At 34.6% G+C, this 15,368-nt stretch overlaps 1 protein-coding gene across 1 annotated transcript; it reads right to left on the reverse strand.

Annotated features, from left to right (window-relative positions):
- Window positions 1-458: 458 nt before the first annotated feature.
- On the reverse strand, window positions 459-1,661 carry LOC136975690 (uncharacterized). Its single transcript, XM_067270792.1, has one exon. It carries the CDS (start codon window positions 1,659-1,661, stop codon window positions 459-461), a length of 1,203 nt encoding a protein of 400 aa, XP_067126893.1.
- Between the last annotated feature and the right edge of the window lie 13,707 nt (window positions 1,662-15,368).

Genomic DNA, 15,368 nt, shown 5'->3' on the forward strand with positions numbered 1-15,368 from the left:
GCTGTTTATGTCAGAAACGCAATTTTAGAGAAACGAATGCACCGCAAAACTCAAACAACGGTTAATAAACTTGTACAATTGTTAATATGATGCTATTCAAAATCAAATTAATTAATTAAATTACGCCTGTAAACTTATTCTACATAACACGCCGCAATTCACTCGTATGAGAAAACTAATTAGAGAAAAAGTATTCTATAAGCAATTAAATCGTTACTTTACCTCATGGCTACTCTTCAGGCAAATAAACATGAAAAAAATATGAATAAAAAAATAGGCAAATAAACATGAAACAATAAAAAATAAATGTTTTTCCGTGATATTTCCCGAGTAAAGAATAAAATTTTTTTTGTTATAAATATGTTTCTTATATAAAACTAAAGTTTAAAAAAATAATACTAATGCTTCACAAGTAACAAAATACATTTTTGCTTTTTTATTCAATACAAAATGAATGTCTACAATAGATGAATGAATACAATAGATCTAGATATCTTTTTTTTTTTTGTATCATCTGTTTCTGCTTCAATATCTGGTTCTGTTTCTCCTTCTGGACCACATTCATATATCATATCTTCTTCTGCAATTTGAGCAGCTCTGTTATTAGATTGGCAAATTAATGGTGATAAGTCCATTCCTGCCATATCCTTTCCTTCTTGCTCTGTTCTACTTTCTAATTCATCTTGATTGGAAGAAAAAGGCTCACTCTTTTCAGCTTTTTCTGAAGAATTCTCACTAATTTCAGAATTTCTTCCAATTCCATTTGCTTGAGAAATTGAAATTGGTTCAATTTTTGCACGTTTATTGTAAGTTCGTTTTCTTACTGCTCCTGTGGCAGCGGCCACAGAAGGCACAACTTCAGTTTCTTCTTTAGGCTGAGAAAATGCATAAGTTAGATGCTCTTCATGCATTTCTTTTGAAGGAAACTGACCAGATAATGTTAACTGTGTTGATATACTTTCAGAATTATCAATAAAAGCATCTGACTGTTCTCTTTTAACTGCTTGAATAAATCTGTCCTTATTCTTTATAGGATTATCTTCTTGACTGGAAGACATATGTTGACTACTTGATAAAGCTTGCTGAGAATCTAATCTTAAGTGTTTCAATTTCTTCAGAAAATCTAACAAAAATTCTGGTTGACCATCAGCTTGAGATATTATTTTTGAGACTTCTGCATAAACTGATTCTTGCATTGTACTAGTATTCACAACATTTTTTGATTCAACTTCTCTAGCTCTTGTATTGGAAGATGATGGTATTGCAGAATTACTAGTATCTGAAAAAATTGATATATTTGGTATAGAATTATTGTCAGAAACATGTGATGCAGAAACTTCTCTTTGCTTGACTGGTCTTTCTGTTTGTCTTGACTTTGATGTAACTTGCTGGGTAGAACTTGGTTTATTTACAAAGCAGGAAAATAATCCTCGATCCTTACTGGCATTTGGTTTTTTAGTTTTTATTATATTCTCATGCATTTTGGTATTAGAAACTTGTCTTGCTTTTGTTCTGCCATAATCTGAATTTGCAGTTTTCTCTGAATATGATTGGTTTTTTATTTGAGGCTGATGATCAGAAACTGTAGGGATAGAATCAGGGATTTGAGGATTTGATAAATTAGCACTAATAATTTCATTACTCTTGGATGTCGAAAGCATATTCTGACGTGAACAACTTCTAAAGTTATCTCAAAAATTATTGGCTCTAGTTCTAGGAGGAACCTGATTATTTAATGTTGCAGCTACTGCAGTCTGCCCAGCAAAATTACAATTTGATGATATAGGAGTTGACAAATTAAATCTGTTGGTTGGTGCATTTGAAGTTGTGGGTAATAAAGTATTATCTGTGTTTGAATGCATACAAGCTGAAGTTGAAATGGGACTGGCTTGAGTGGGAGGAAATGATGAATGTGTATTTGCAGATGGTGCTGCAAGCCATGGACGAAATGTAAAGTCTTCAGCTATACGATCTTGATTTACGTTTGATGATGGATGTAATAGTGTATGTTCTGAAGCTGAATTTTGTTGAAGGCACTGGTGTAAATACTGTATTTCTAATTGTTGAAGGTAAATCATATGATAACATTGACTTAAACTTAATAATAATTGTTGCTGCTGCTGAAACTGGTGTGTATGTTGGTGTAAAATATCTGAAACAACAGGACAAGATCGACCAACAGCTAAAGACGGTGAAGATAATGAACAAGACATCAAACAACTAGTTAATGTTTGCTGATCTTGAAATATTGACTGACATAATGTATTCATATGTTCTAACTGCTGATGGATATGCTGAGTGAACTGTTGCCACACAGTTAAATTACAAGTCCCATCAGATGATATTAAATTCTGGACAGATACTGGTTCTTCTAAATGTAATCTATTTGTACCATAAACATTCTCTTGATTGTGTGATGTTGAAATATGATTTCTTTGTTGTTCTTGATGAAAATTTTTTTTAACATTCCATCTATTTATTCCATCACCTTTAAAATTAGGTTGTGAACCAAATCTATTATCATGCTGCCTGGAAGCAGTTATCTGTTCGCTTTGCATAGCTTCTTTTCTATACGACTGTTGTGCAGATTGTAATTTATTTTGCATTTGCCATAACTTTTCCTCACCGGGTGCTTCTGTTTCACGAATCCACTTACTTCTAAAATTAGGATGCTTTGGGAAAGAATGATAAATTACATTACTTCCTTTAGTCTTTTGATTGTAATTTTCACACACTGCCACGCAACAGTTTGGCATTATTCAACTTGATCAATGAAGAATAACTAAAAAATTCACACGTCAACACACTACTACTTAACAGATACTTTAAAAATATTAAATTTCACCTTATACTTGTATTCTGAACACCCATCAAAACTTTATTTCAAATGTAAACGAACAAAGATCACCACGATATGTCGAAAGCTCACGTGTTTCTCGGAGCGTGTTTCTCGATGGTGACGTCATGTGCACAACGATTAAAAGAGAAACCTACTGCGCACGCAAAATGAGCACCCCCTGGGCTGAGACATCGAGCTGTAAGGATGTGTTTGGCGAGGTCTCCAAAAATTTCGCACCAACGGGAGAACGAAGGAGGCAGCAAGCCGAACGTAACAGAATCTAGAGAGGAACTCTAGTACTCTAATACAAAAGCCCTTCTGGAAGTTTATCGAAGGAAACAAAAAGGAAGGAGAATATTCGAACTCTACAGTCATCGAATTTCGTATCATCCAAGAAGGCCTGAGTTATAGCCACCACCACGAGTTCGCTAGCTAAGTTTGGGTACCCGTTCTTGTCTGGTTCTATCCTATTATCTACACCTTCTCTTTCCCTCTCTAGTATAAGTAGTTTTAAGTAATTAGTTATAAGTTTCTTTTTTCGCGTTCCTTTTGTAACGCGTCGCGTACCTCAATTCTTTTGTCGCGAGATCTTAGAATAACGATTCTGCCGGAGTGTCAAAAATTTATGTCCAAGGAGTGTTGGAATACATACGATAATCCTGTATAAATTAACAAACGCGGGTGAAAAAAAAATAATAATAAAGAAGTTTAATTTTCTCTTATCCCCTCGTCGGACTCTTTTTCACCACGTGCGTTTTACAACACATTCATCTGCAGTTATGGAATTACAGATAGTTAAGATGGAAGCTTCTAGTCCTTCAACTGTCCGAGAGCGTGCTTTTCGCAGACGTCTCTTCATAATGTTCCATACATTTTCAATTGGTGAAAGATCTGCGTTGTTGGATGGGCAAGAAAGAATTACGTTCTTTTCTGCGAGCCACTGTTTTGTTTTTTCGCTTGTATGACATGCGGCCCCATCCTGCTGGAAAATGCAGGTTCTATTTGGATATAGCTTTGCTATGGACGGAAGTAAACACTGTTGTAGAATGTTAATGTATTGCTCTGAAACAAGTGTTCCATCAACTAATGTCAAATGACCCTTACCACTGGCGCTCATACATCCCTAAACCATGAAGCTGGCAGGAAACTTCACTAAGCGGTATAACAACGATGGCTCATTAGCTTGACTGGCAAATCGAATGACACGTTTGCTTTTGTCTGTTGCTGATAATTCAAAGTTTGATTTATCGGACCACAAAATTTCATGCCACTTTTGTTGAGACCATGAAAGGTGTTTTTTGGCTCATTGTACCCGTTTCTTCTTTTGATGGGCTGTTAGTAAAGGTTTTTCACGTGCTGCATAGAACAACCGTAAATGCATTTCTTGCAGTCTCCTGCGTATTGTCGAAACAGATACATTCTTTCCAGTTACATCATTCCATATTATAGTTACATTCAATATCTGTGGCACGGCGGTTGTTTTTTACGATTCTTTTAAAACTCCTATCATCAACTTTTGAAGTTTTTCGCTGATGTCCAGCAGCTTTGTTAGGTTTAACATGGCCGTGGTTAGTCTAATAAACAATAATCTGGTGCACTGTTGTCTTACTTAACATTAGCTCTTTTCTAATAGTTTTCTCAGACAAGCCACGACTTTGTTTAGAAATGATAGCATTCCTTAAATCTTTTGAAACAGCTTTTCCGCTGGTTATTGTAGACAAAATGCAAAGGTTAGTAAATAAAACTAAAAAAGCACCTTATATCATTCACAAGATCACTGCAGGCTAAAGTGAGGCTAAAATAATCGGTTGTTTCAGAAGTAACATTATTTAAATGCAAATTATCGGCTGGTCTATGTTTATTGACATGGGTGACGCAGTGGTCTATGTTTTTTGATGCCTGTGACTCAAGTTTGTTAAACTTGCAAGATATCAAGCTGACATTTATCAAAAATAAAGATTAATTACGGTATATTTGTTCTCAATTAGGTAAACCATCCATGCAATAAATCAAACTTACTTTTTTTTAAACATACATATCGGATGATATGTTTAAGTTCAGTGGTAGTGAGTTTTCTTCTGCCTGGATACGCGTCTTAATCCCTATGCTCACTGTTTATGGGGACATTTAATGTGGTTTATTGAGGAAGTGTTGCAAATTTTGGCGTTCTCGAAAGGTAGTTTCATATTGCACGTGAGACAGACAGATCAACTATAGTCGGTCGTCTTTAACTTCTAGAATTCTATCTTTGAAATGAAGATCACATTGAACAGCATCCCTCGCACCAGTCTCTATAGCAACGGCCAGATGGCCGAGAGGGCAACCAACCGCTCTGGGAACTCGGGATCGAAGAAGCTCCGGGAATTTTTCGGGTAATGGTCCGTTCGGAGCCCTTAGTCTCGAATTTTTAGTGTTGTACTCGAATTGACGTCATCGAAGTCACTCGTATTACTATGACTCGCATAATTTGTCGAGAGAACTCGAAAGGTGAGCGGAGGCGTCATACTCACTTGGTTACGTGTGTCGTTAAGCACGATGGGATTATTAGAGAGGCTGAGGTGCAAGTAGAAACGTTAAACTTGTACGGCAAGCAGAAGTACACGTTTGACGTTTTAAGTCCAAGTAAAAGACCTTGCGGCGCTCGTTCACAACATCACGTGACTCAGTAAACGTCGCGCGTTGACTCACGGAAAATTTGAAAAAAATGGCGGATACATTTAACATCAAGGGTTACCAGCGAAGGTAAATAAACAAATTAAACTGTTTAAAAGTATTTATAGGATGTTTAATAACACTAAATAATTATTTTTAATTAGCGTCGTGTCTCCTACCGGACGATCGGACTACCTCATACTTTTGTCGAGGGAAGTAGTGGTTTATGTAAATTCGAAAGTGGCTCGGAAAATTAGTTTTTAAAAAATTTACAAATGTATTACGCTGTTGATGGTAGAAGATGCCGTGGAAGAACAAACCTACCTTAAGATAAGCTATTATGAAGACAAATATATGTAAATTCTATAGGCACTTCGCATAACTTGCTAAAAAAGTGAATAATTAAATAATTTCTGGATTAAAATCGTCCGTTTTTTACAATATTATTTGTAAATGCTTAAATAATCATTATTTTAATAAAATACGTCATAATTTTAACCCCAAACACAAAAAAATGAAGAAGTTTAAGCCGATCGTCTAATCGCCGTTCTAGACGTAGCGAACGCCATTATCGACCATATAAATTGCCAGATGGCGGCGCTCATCCGTCCGCCATTCACATTTTGGGCTGAATACGTGCGCCTCAACCTCTCCATTTACAATGCATCTGGGTTTGCGACTGTTAGGATCTTAGAAGTGTAAAGATCTCTAATCGTAAAATCGCTGTTTAATATCTAATAAAGAATTAATTATAACGGTCGGACTGGACACCGGTCACGTCCTGCTCGGCTAACTGAACCGAACAAAAAACATCCCCGAATGTCGCGCCCACACGTAAAGCCTGGTACAGTAGACTCTCGTATAACGCGGGGGATACGTTCCACGTTGGAGGAAATCGCGTTATACGGGACAGATCAATTTATGCAAATTCAGGAGTCTGTAAATTGTAACGGTTGTCAATAAATCTGTACTGTACAACCAATATTAACAAAACGGCATCGTTGGAACTTATTTGTTGATACTTCCGATAGTGAATAAATGTTAAACAGTGAATAATTTTATTTTAAGTTGAATAAAATTATTTTCCTCTTATATCTTTAAATGAGTATGTATTATTATTTTTTTTTATAAACCGCTACTTTTTTAAACTATCAGCTTCACTATTCATATAATAAACAACAGGTAAGTGTATACATTCACTTTTCTAAACAAAAAATCAGAAACTATGTGAAAATGTTAAATTTATCTTACGCGTTATACGGGACTGTTTATCGCACTGTATGAGTACTAGTCGCAATTTTTTCGTCGCGTTGTACGAATTCGCGTTTTACGGGAGTCTACTGTATTCACATGCAGAAACGGTTGCCGTTCCGTATCGCATGTACTCACATGCAGAAATTACTCTACAATTAAAACGCACCATCTGTCAGCCGTAAATATAAACAAGTTACTACCACGTGCCAGTAGTCAAAAATGGCGTCTACCGGGAATGCTTTGTTATATCAATTAAACTTTTTAAGTTTGCCTTCGATCTTATCGAAAATAAAAAACCTCAAAAACGAATAATTTGGATAGGAAAAATATTCTAAATCAGGAGTGTCAAACTTAAACTGCTTAAGTGCCAATTTTTTGTCTCGAGTATGACAGCGGGCCAGATGTTTTTAGCTTTTGTAGCCAAAAATTTTCTAAAAAGTAGCCCAAAAGTAGCCGACTCAAAAACTTCCTTTTTAATAACCCGAGATTTCACAATAAAATTTAAAAAAAACCATTTGTACTGTTTTTGCAATAACTTTAATCATAGAACAAATATTTTCGACCAATTTACAGGCCTGAAGCAAGTCTGTAAACTGATCCGGAAATAAGGATTGCAAGAATCAAAATACAAGCATCAATTGTAATTTACTAATATATCGAAAACACGCATTTTATACGCAAAATAGTGAGAATTATGTAGTAAATGATCTTGCCAACACGGACTTTAATTTGAATTTCAAAAGATGAAAGAGAGAAAACATAATGTAAACAAGAAATTAATCATAAAATAAAATAAAATAAAATAAATGTCTCTAAGCAATACGAATAAATAAAAATAAAAACAATAATAATTGAGTTCAACAATTTTGTTTATTAAATATTATTTGTTTAAGTACAAAATATCACATTTTCTTTAGTATCAAGATAATAAATAATAAACAAATAGCATTATTGAATTTGTGACGGGCCGCAACTAATTGTCTCGCGGGCCGTATCTTTGACATGCCTGTTCTAAATCGTCGAAAGTTAGGAATATCGAATACTTTCGTCACCGAATTACGATTACGCCATTCCCAATACTTTACGTCTATTTGACATTAATATTTAAATCGGGTAGTAATATTTGCTTGTGCCAGTAAATATAGGTGGCGTATGAGTCGACCAAAATGGCTGCCACAAAGGGTAGGCCTATAATGTGCTTGACAACGTACGAGAGTTACTTGTGTGTTGTCTTTTTAATAACTTTTCTCTCTGTAGTCAAAACATTTGATTCGCATTTGTATCCGACATTAATCCTAGTTGATTTCGTAGTTGTTTAAGTCACGATGTTTACACTTCGTGACATTTTAGAATATGTGGCTGATCGAAGATTTCTTACAGAAGGCGAGGAAATACTAAAGCTGGTAACTTCACATCTATCCAGCTTTTTCTCAGCAAACAATTTACCACAGTTTCACCACAGCTAATTTTGCTGAGCTTAAAATTCTTTTATACAAATGTTTTCACTCTATCTAATATAGGCCATCGTCAGTTTTAATATTATAAATGTTCCAAAATGGAACGTACCGTTTTCGAATATTTTACATATTTAAAATTCGAAAAAATAATTTAACTTTAAAATAAATTGAAAGAAGTGTGTATATTAAATAAATAAACAAACAAATAAAACATAGAAAACAAAGCTAAGTAGAAAGAAATGATTTCAGGGTTTTTAAGTGCCATTCTTTTTTCTATTATATATTTCCACGCTGTTGGAAGCACATTAGCATCCATAGCATTTAGACAACGGTTTTTCATTTTACTTTTATAAATTTCCATCTTTTCCATCTCCAACGCAACGGATGGAGAGTGCACCGTTTAAATGATTTTAGCCTCTTCCTATTTTACAATCGCGCCTTCAGTCTGTGCCATAATTGCTAATAGTGTTGTGTCTTTTGTCAAAATTGTATGTGTGTTCTCGCAGACGTACCGCCAGGTTTCTTCTAGTCACACCCACATAATCTTTTTCGATTCATAACTGTTGATTTTCAAATGGAATTTTATATACCCCAGCTTTACCTTCCTTTTTTACGCTGTCTTTATCGTTCCGTAGCAAGCTATAGATATTAGGTGCTCTTTTATAGATCATTCTCGATTTTTATAAGAGAAAGAGCATTTGATACAACGTTGATAAACGACACAACAACACAATATTATCAATTATAGCACAGACTGAAGGAACGATTGTAAAATGGGAAGAGGCTAAAATCATTTAAACGGTGCCCTCTCCATCCGTTGCGTTGGAGATGGAAAAGATGGAAATTTATAAAAGTAAAATGAAAAACCGTTGTCTAAATGCTATGGATGCTAATGCGCTTCCAACAGCGTGGAAATATATAATAGAAAAAAGAATGGCACTTAAAAACCCTTAAATCATTTCTTTCTACTTAGCTTTGTTTTCTATGTTTTATTTGTTTGTTTATTTATTTAATATACACACTTCTTTCAATTTATTTTAAAGTTAAATTATTTTTTCGAATTTTAAATATGTAAAATATTCGAAAACGGTACGTTCCATTTTGGAACATTTATAATATTAAAACTGACGATGGCCTATATTAAATTGGGTGAACACTTTCTATTCTAACAAACTACTTTATACCTGTAGCAGCCGCCATTATGTAGTTCGCGCTAATACCGCTAGGTGTCAGATCTATCGTTGGCACAAGCGAATAGCGTATAAATGAAATATATTAACGTATTAGTGTACAAATAAAGCTTTTTAGCTCGCCGACTGCTATCGTACCAAGTGATCTTTCTGACGACATTGCTAAACGGCCTTCCTATTGGTCTAATTTTTGCCGTTCCGCTTTCCGCCACGGCAAGACTCAAAAATTTTCAACTTCGTATTCCGTCTGCTTCGACGGCAAAAGTGGCGTCATTTTGCCATCCCGTCGTCCATTGCCGCATGTGAATACCAGGCTTAAGTGTAACCTGATCGGTTCCAGATTGGACCCCGGTCGTCACGTTTGTACACGTGTAAAAACACCGACCCAACAGCGACTATAATAATTCGACCAATCAACTTAACTGTAACAAGTTGTAAACAAATCAACGTGAATTAGTTTACAGCTGTTACAGTTGAAAGTTTTGTCTTATAGCCAATGTTCCCTCTAATTTTTTTTGTAGATGAGCGGAACATTTTTGCTGAGCAGATTCTGGGCAAAAATTTTTTCTGAGCATATATAGGCCTAATCTTATTTTTTCCTGTAAAAATTAAAATAATTAATTATAAAGTAGAGATTAAAATTCATTTTAAAACATACTTCCATACAAAATATTATTTTTTGTCAATTCTTTAATGTATTTAATCGAAATATACGTAGCAATAATCATGTTGCAGTGTGAGAAATAAGTAAACAACAATTCAAATCAGTGTGCGTGCTCGCCTGCGCGGCACATAAATTCTCGTGCGCGGCAACAATTTGAGCAGTGCGCGGCCGCGCAGCTTAGAGGGAACATTGCTTTTAGCAATATAGTACGCAGAAACAAAACGGAAACCTCCAATGTTTTATTTTAAAAAATAAGCGAAGAACAAAAAAAATATATTAGTAACATATATAAAAAGTAAGAAAACGAACAGTGGCAAATTCGACAACGAATTTACAAATCGATTTGTGGAGAGAATTAGTTGAAAAAAATTAATTGCGTGTGTTAGAGCTAAAAAATCCGTTGTGTAATGGAAAAAGTATTTTAATTCAATCCTTTCGTATATAGTTTTCTTCCTTTATCTATTTCTTAAATTGTTTTGTCTATTAAGATTATTTATTAATCAGAACTTAACGCTTTTGATTGACAAATGATCTTAATAATTGATTAGAATAACATATCCGTCAGCTATTTTCACTTTCGTGCAGGTCTCACATGCTCGACTCAAAATGAGTAGGAACTCACATGGTGAGATGGGAAAGCGCGAGTTATAACTCGAGACTACCAATTTGACGTCAGTGTAAGATGGTACCACGTGACACCTTAAACACGTTGGGGGTTGTAACACGAAAAACTCGAGACTAAGGGCTTGGATATGTCGGGCCCCATCCCTCTCAATGACTTGCTAAGAGGCCTCTTTGTGTCTATAGGGCAGTTAGAAAAAAACTGCATTGCAAAAGAATATGGTATTCTTCGCGACGGAAGACCCTACACTACATTATCAAAACATAAGGCATCGGTAAGGATGGTGCAGTAAACGTTGGCAAAGAAACCTCACTCGATCTTTAGATAACACGCAACACGGCCGTGCCTGTGGGTGGTTGGCATCTGCCAGGATATTGAGCGATTTAATTGGCAGTCCGGGAGAGAATTTTGCTGCAATACAATTAACTGTCGCAGATAAATTTAACTTCCACAAGTTCTAAAATCAAAGTGGGTCGTATCTTCGTTTATCTGCTCGGCAGTAGCTAAGGAACCGGATGTAGCAAATTTTGAATTAAACTAACGATTGATTATTCGACCATTACAGTATTAGTCCGTTAATCCGGAACAATGCGAGTAGTGCCGGATAACCGGACGCGTTTATATTTTAACCCAAAATTCTATTCGCTTGTGCCAACGATAGATCTGACACCTAGCGGTATTAGCGCGAACTACATAATGGCGGCTGCTATGGGTATAAAGTAGTTTGTTAGAATAGAAAGTGTTTACCCTATCTAATATAGGCCATCGTCAGGTTTAATATTATAAACGTTCCAAAATGGAACAAAATTCCAAAATTTTCGAATATTTTACAAATTTAAAATTCAAAAAAATAATTTAACTTTAAAATAAATTGAAAGAAGTGTGTATATTAAATAAATAAATAAACAAATAAAACATAGAAAACAAAGCTAAGTAGAAAGAAATGATTTAAGGGTTTTTAAGTGTCATTCTTTTTTCTATTATATATTTTCACGCTGTTGGAAGCGCATTAGCATCCATAGCATTTAGGCAACGGTTTTTCATTTTACTTTTATAAATTTCCACCTTTTCCATCTCCAACGCAATGGATGGAGAGTGCACCGTTTAAATGACTTTAGCCTCTTCCCATTTTACAATCGTTCCTTCAGTCTGTGCTATAATTGATAATATTGTGTTGTTGTGTCGTTTGTCAACGTTGTATCAAATGCTCTTTTTCTTATAAAAATCGAGAATGATCTATAAAAGAGCACCTAATATCTGTAGCTTGCTACGGAACGATAAAGACAGCGTAAAAAAGGAAGGTAAAGCTGGGGTATATAAAATTCCATTTGAAAATCAACAGTTAGGAATCGAAAAAGATTATGTGGGTGTGACTAGAAGAAACCTGGCGGTACGTCTGCGAGAACATACATACAATTTTGACAAAGGACACAACACTATTAGCAATTATGGCACAGACTGAAGGAGCGATTGTAAAATGGGAAGAGGCTAAAGTCATTTAAACGGTGCACTCTCCATCCATTGCGTTGGAGATGGAAAAGGTGGAAATTTATAAAAGTAAAATGAAAAACCGTTGCCTAAATGCTATGGATGCTAATGCGCTTCCAACAGCGTGAAAATGTATAATAGAAAAAATAATGGCACTTAAAAACCCTTAAATCATTTCTTTCTACTTAGCTTTGTTTTCTATGTTTTATTTGTTTATTTATTTATTTAATATACACACTTCTTTCAATTTATTTTAAAGTTAAATTATTTTTTTGAATTTTAAATTTGTAAAATATTCGAAAATGGTACGTTCCATTTTGGAACATTTATAATATTAAACCTGACGATGGCCTATACTAGATAGGGTGAAAACATTTGTATAAAAGAATTTTAAGCTCAGCAAAATTAGCTGTGGTGAAACTGAAGTGAATTGTTTGCTGAGAAAGAGCTGGATAGATGTGAAGTTATCAGTTTTGGTATTTCCTTTCCTTCTGTAAGACATCTTTTTCGATCAGCCACATATTCTAAAATGTCACAAAGTGCAATCATCGTGACTTAAACAACTACGAAATCAACTAGGATTAATGTCGGATACAAATGCGAATAAAACGTTTTGACTACAGAGAGAAAAGTTATTAAAAAGACAACACACAAGTAACTCTCGTACGTTGTCAAGCACGCTATACCCTTTGTGGCAGCCATTTTGGTCGACTCATACGCCACCTATATTTACTGGCACAAGCGAATAAGTGACGAGTGATCCGAACGTTGCATATTCTTAACAATTCATCACTCTAGAGCAGGGCTTCTTAAACTTTTTTATTCACGACCCCATTTATTATTATTTTATATTTTTGGGTCGCGAAAAAAATCACAAAGATATATAAATATTTTGTGATGACTTATTGATTTGGTAACAATATACATACATATGAAAAAATATAGTTTTAGAATTTGTTTAAACATACAAAAATATAAAACTAAAAATTGCACAAAAAGTTGTAAAATTGTATTTATTATAGTTACAAAAATTATATACCCTATTTTTCATCAAAACTGCATTTCTTGCAATAACATAAATAAAAGAACATTGGGCAAAATATATCGTTGCTGGTATATATTCGAGCCCGGGCATTTTGGCCGTCTTAGTTCTTTCGAATATGGCCGAGCGTAGCCGTTAAATGGTTGAGTATACAAAAATTAAAGGAAAATTGTTTTTTAATGAGATGGATGTGCTTGCTTTTTACTGCAAAACAAACTAAATCTTGGTGCAATGTTTGACACTGCTGGACGTAAAATCTTTTCAACATTTTTTAGCGATGAACGATATTGGGATTTGATGTGTGTTAAAGCTGAAAAAATAATTTCACATAAATGTGTATTGTTGAATGGCAGAACAACATTTTCAAACTCTCACAAATTATTTTCAATATTTTGCATTAAAATCTCGCGACCCCAAATGGGGTTGCGACCCATAGTTTAAGAAGCCATGCTCTAGAGCAGGGGTGGCCAACTTTTGTGTACATAAGATCTACTTTTTATCTTAAAAATGTGTCGCGATCGACTTGTGGTAGGCGTAGTCTAAGTAGCGAGGGGGGGTGTGAAATACATACTATGTTTATACACTGTGCTTCAATACGAGGTGCACTGCCGCGAGCTATGGGTAGATAAGGAAAATATATGTTCAAAACTATTTTTTATTTTTTAAATCACTTATTAAGTTTTCAAAATATAGGCTCATAAAGAAAATAAATTTCCAGACCCAACTTTTGATATTTGCAGTTACGTGTTCATTCCACACAGGCGGCACCTAAAAAAAAATCGATTTTTCGACACTTTCAAGATGTATTTTAAGTTAATAAAAATCTAATTTAATTTTTTTTATCAATTACAATGTATACATTGTGGTACTATTTGTTCGTAAACTTGAAAAAGTTGTTATAAAACTGCACAGTACGGCTAATAATTTGATTATAAGATTTTACTTTCGCAATTTTTTTGGGCGAAGAAAATTTATCGTGGAAGAATGATATAAGATTTTTAGACTTATTTTTTGCTAATCTATCAATAGCTCGCGGGAGTGCTCTGTGTACTGAAACACCCTGTATATCTACCTACGTAAAAAACAACGTAATTATTTAACGGGCCAAAAAACTCACGTCCAGGGGAATTAAAACAACATGAGTAATTATTAACAATATTTATTAATTCAAATTAGCTACTGATGAAGACAGATTTAGAATTTATTTTATTACGTTACATTAATGGGAGGACTGAGTTTGCACGTCTCTTACCAAGGAAACATAATTATGTGTATATCCTGACAAAGATGATAAGAATGATTCTTCAGTATGTGAATCAGTCAGGACAGAATGTTTAGTCTTCGTTAACTTTAAGTATGAAAATGCCAATTCACACAGGTATGTAGTTCCGAAACAGGAATAAATATATTTGCTACATTTGGTGATACTGGGATATTTTTCTCAATTGACGTATTTCCAAAAATATAGAGGTCTGTTGCCGAAAACGCTCACTTATCAAGTAGATAGGTAAGAAAAGCCATAATTTAATTAAAAACATAAAGAACAGGTACTTACATTTTAAACAAATGAAAAATTGAAACTCAACGTTGTCACCGTGGATAAATAATATTGAATAATAATAATATTGTTAATACTAAAGAAAAGAAGCTACCGCATGACAATATCAAATATTCAAGCTAAATGGCTGTGTTTTCTACGAGTCCAGTCATAACTGCATGCATATTGTTGCTTTTGCGCGTTGTGTTCAGTTACAAGTGTAACACGTTAAGTCAAAGACATCGCGAGCGATCGACCAAAATTGGCATCGCGATCGACTTGTTGGGCACCCCTGCTCTAGAGCAACGGTCTGCAACCTTTGACCTCACGGATACTAAAGTCACAATTCTGAATCCCGCGAACCACAATCACGAAGTTTTTAAACGATACAAAATCTGTAGAATAATGATCATGAAAGTTCAATTTTACTATATTAATATGAAACTCGTCGTTTAATTATATCAAATTAATGCAAGCCTGAAGTTCATTGATGTTTTTGAAATAAGTTTATGCGCTTTTCCACGGAGGACGACAATCTCACTCATAATATTGTTTATTATTTATTAACAATCGCTTCGCATTTGGTTTTAGATTCGAATAAAACCCTCCCGAGTGAAAAAAGC

Source organism: Centruroides vittatus, unplaced genomic scaffold (genome assembly GCF_030686945.1).
Source record: "Centruroides vittatus isolate TY-2023 unplaced genomic scaffold, ASM3068694v2 contig_377, whole genome shotgun sequence".
Taxonomy (NCBI): Eukaryota; Metazoa; Arthropoda; class Arachnida; order Scorpiones; family Buthidae; genus Centruroides; species Centruroides vittatus.

Coding starts and splice junctions, on each gene's coding strand:
- LOC136975690 (XM_067270792.1), bottom strand. CDS start 1,661: ATGCTTTCGACATCCAAGAGTAATGAAATTATTAGTGCTAATTTATCA.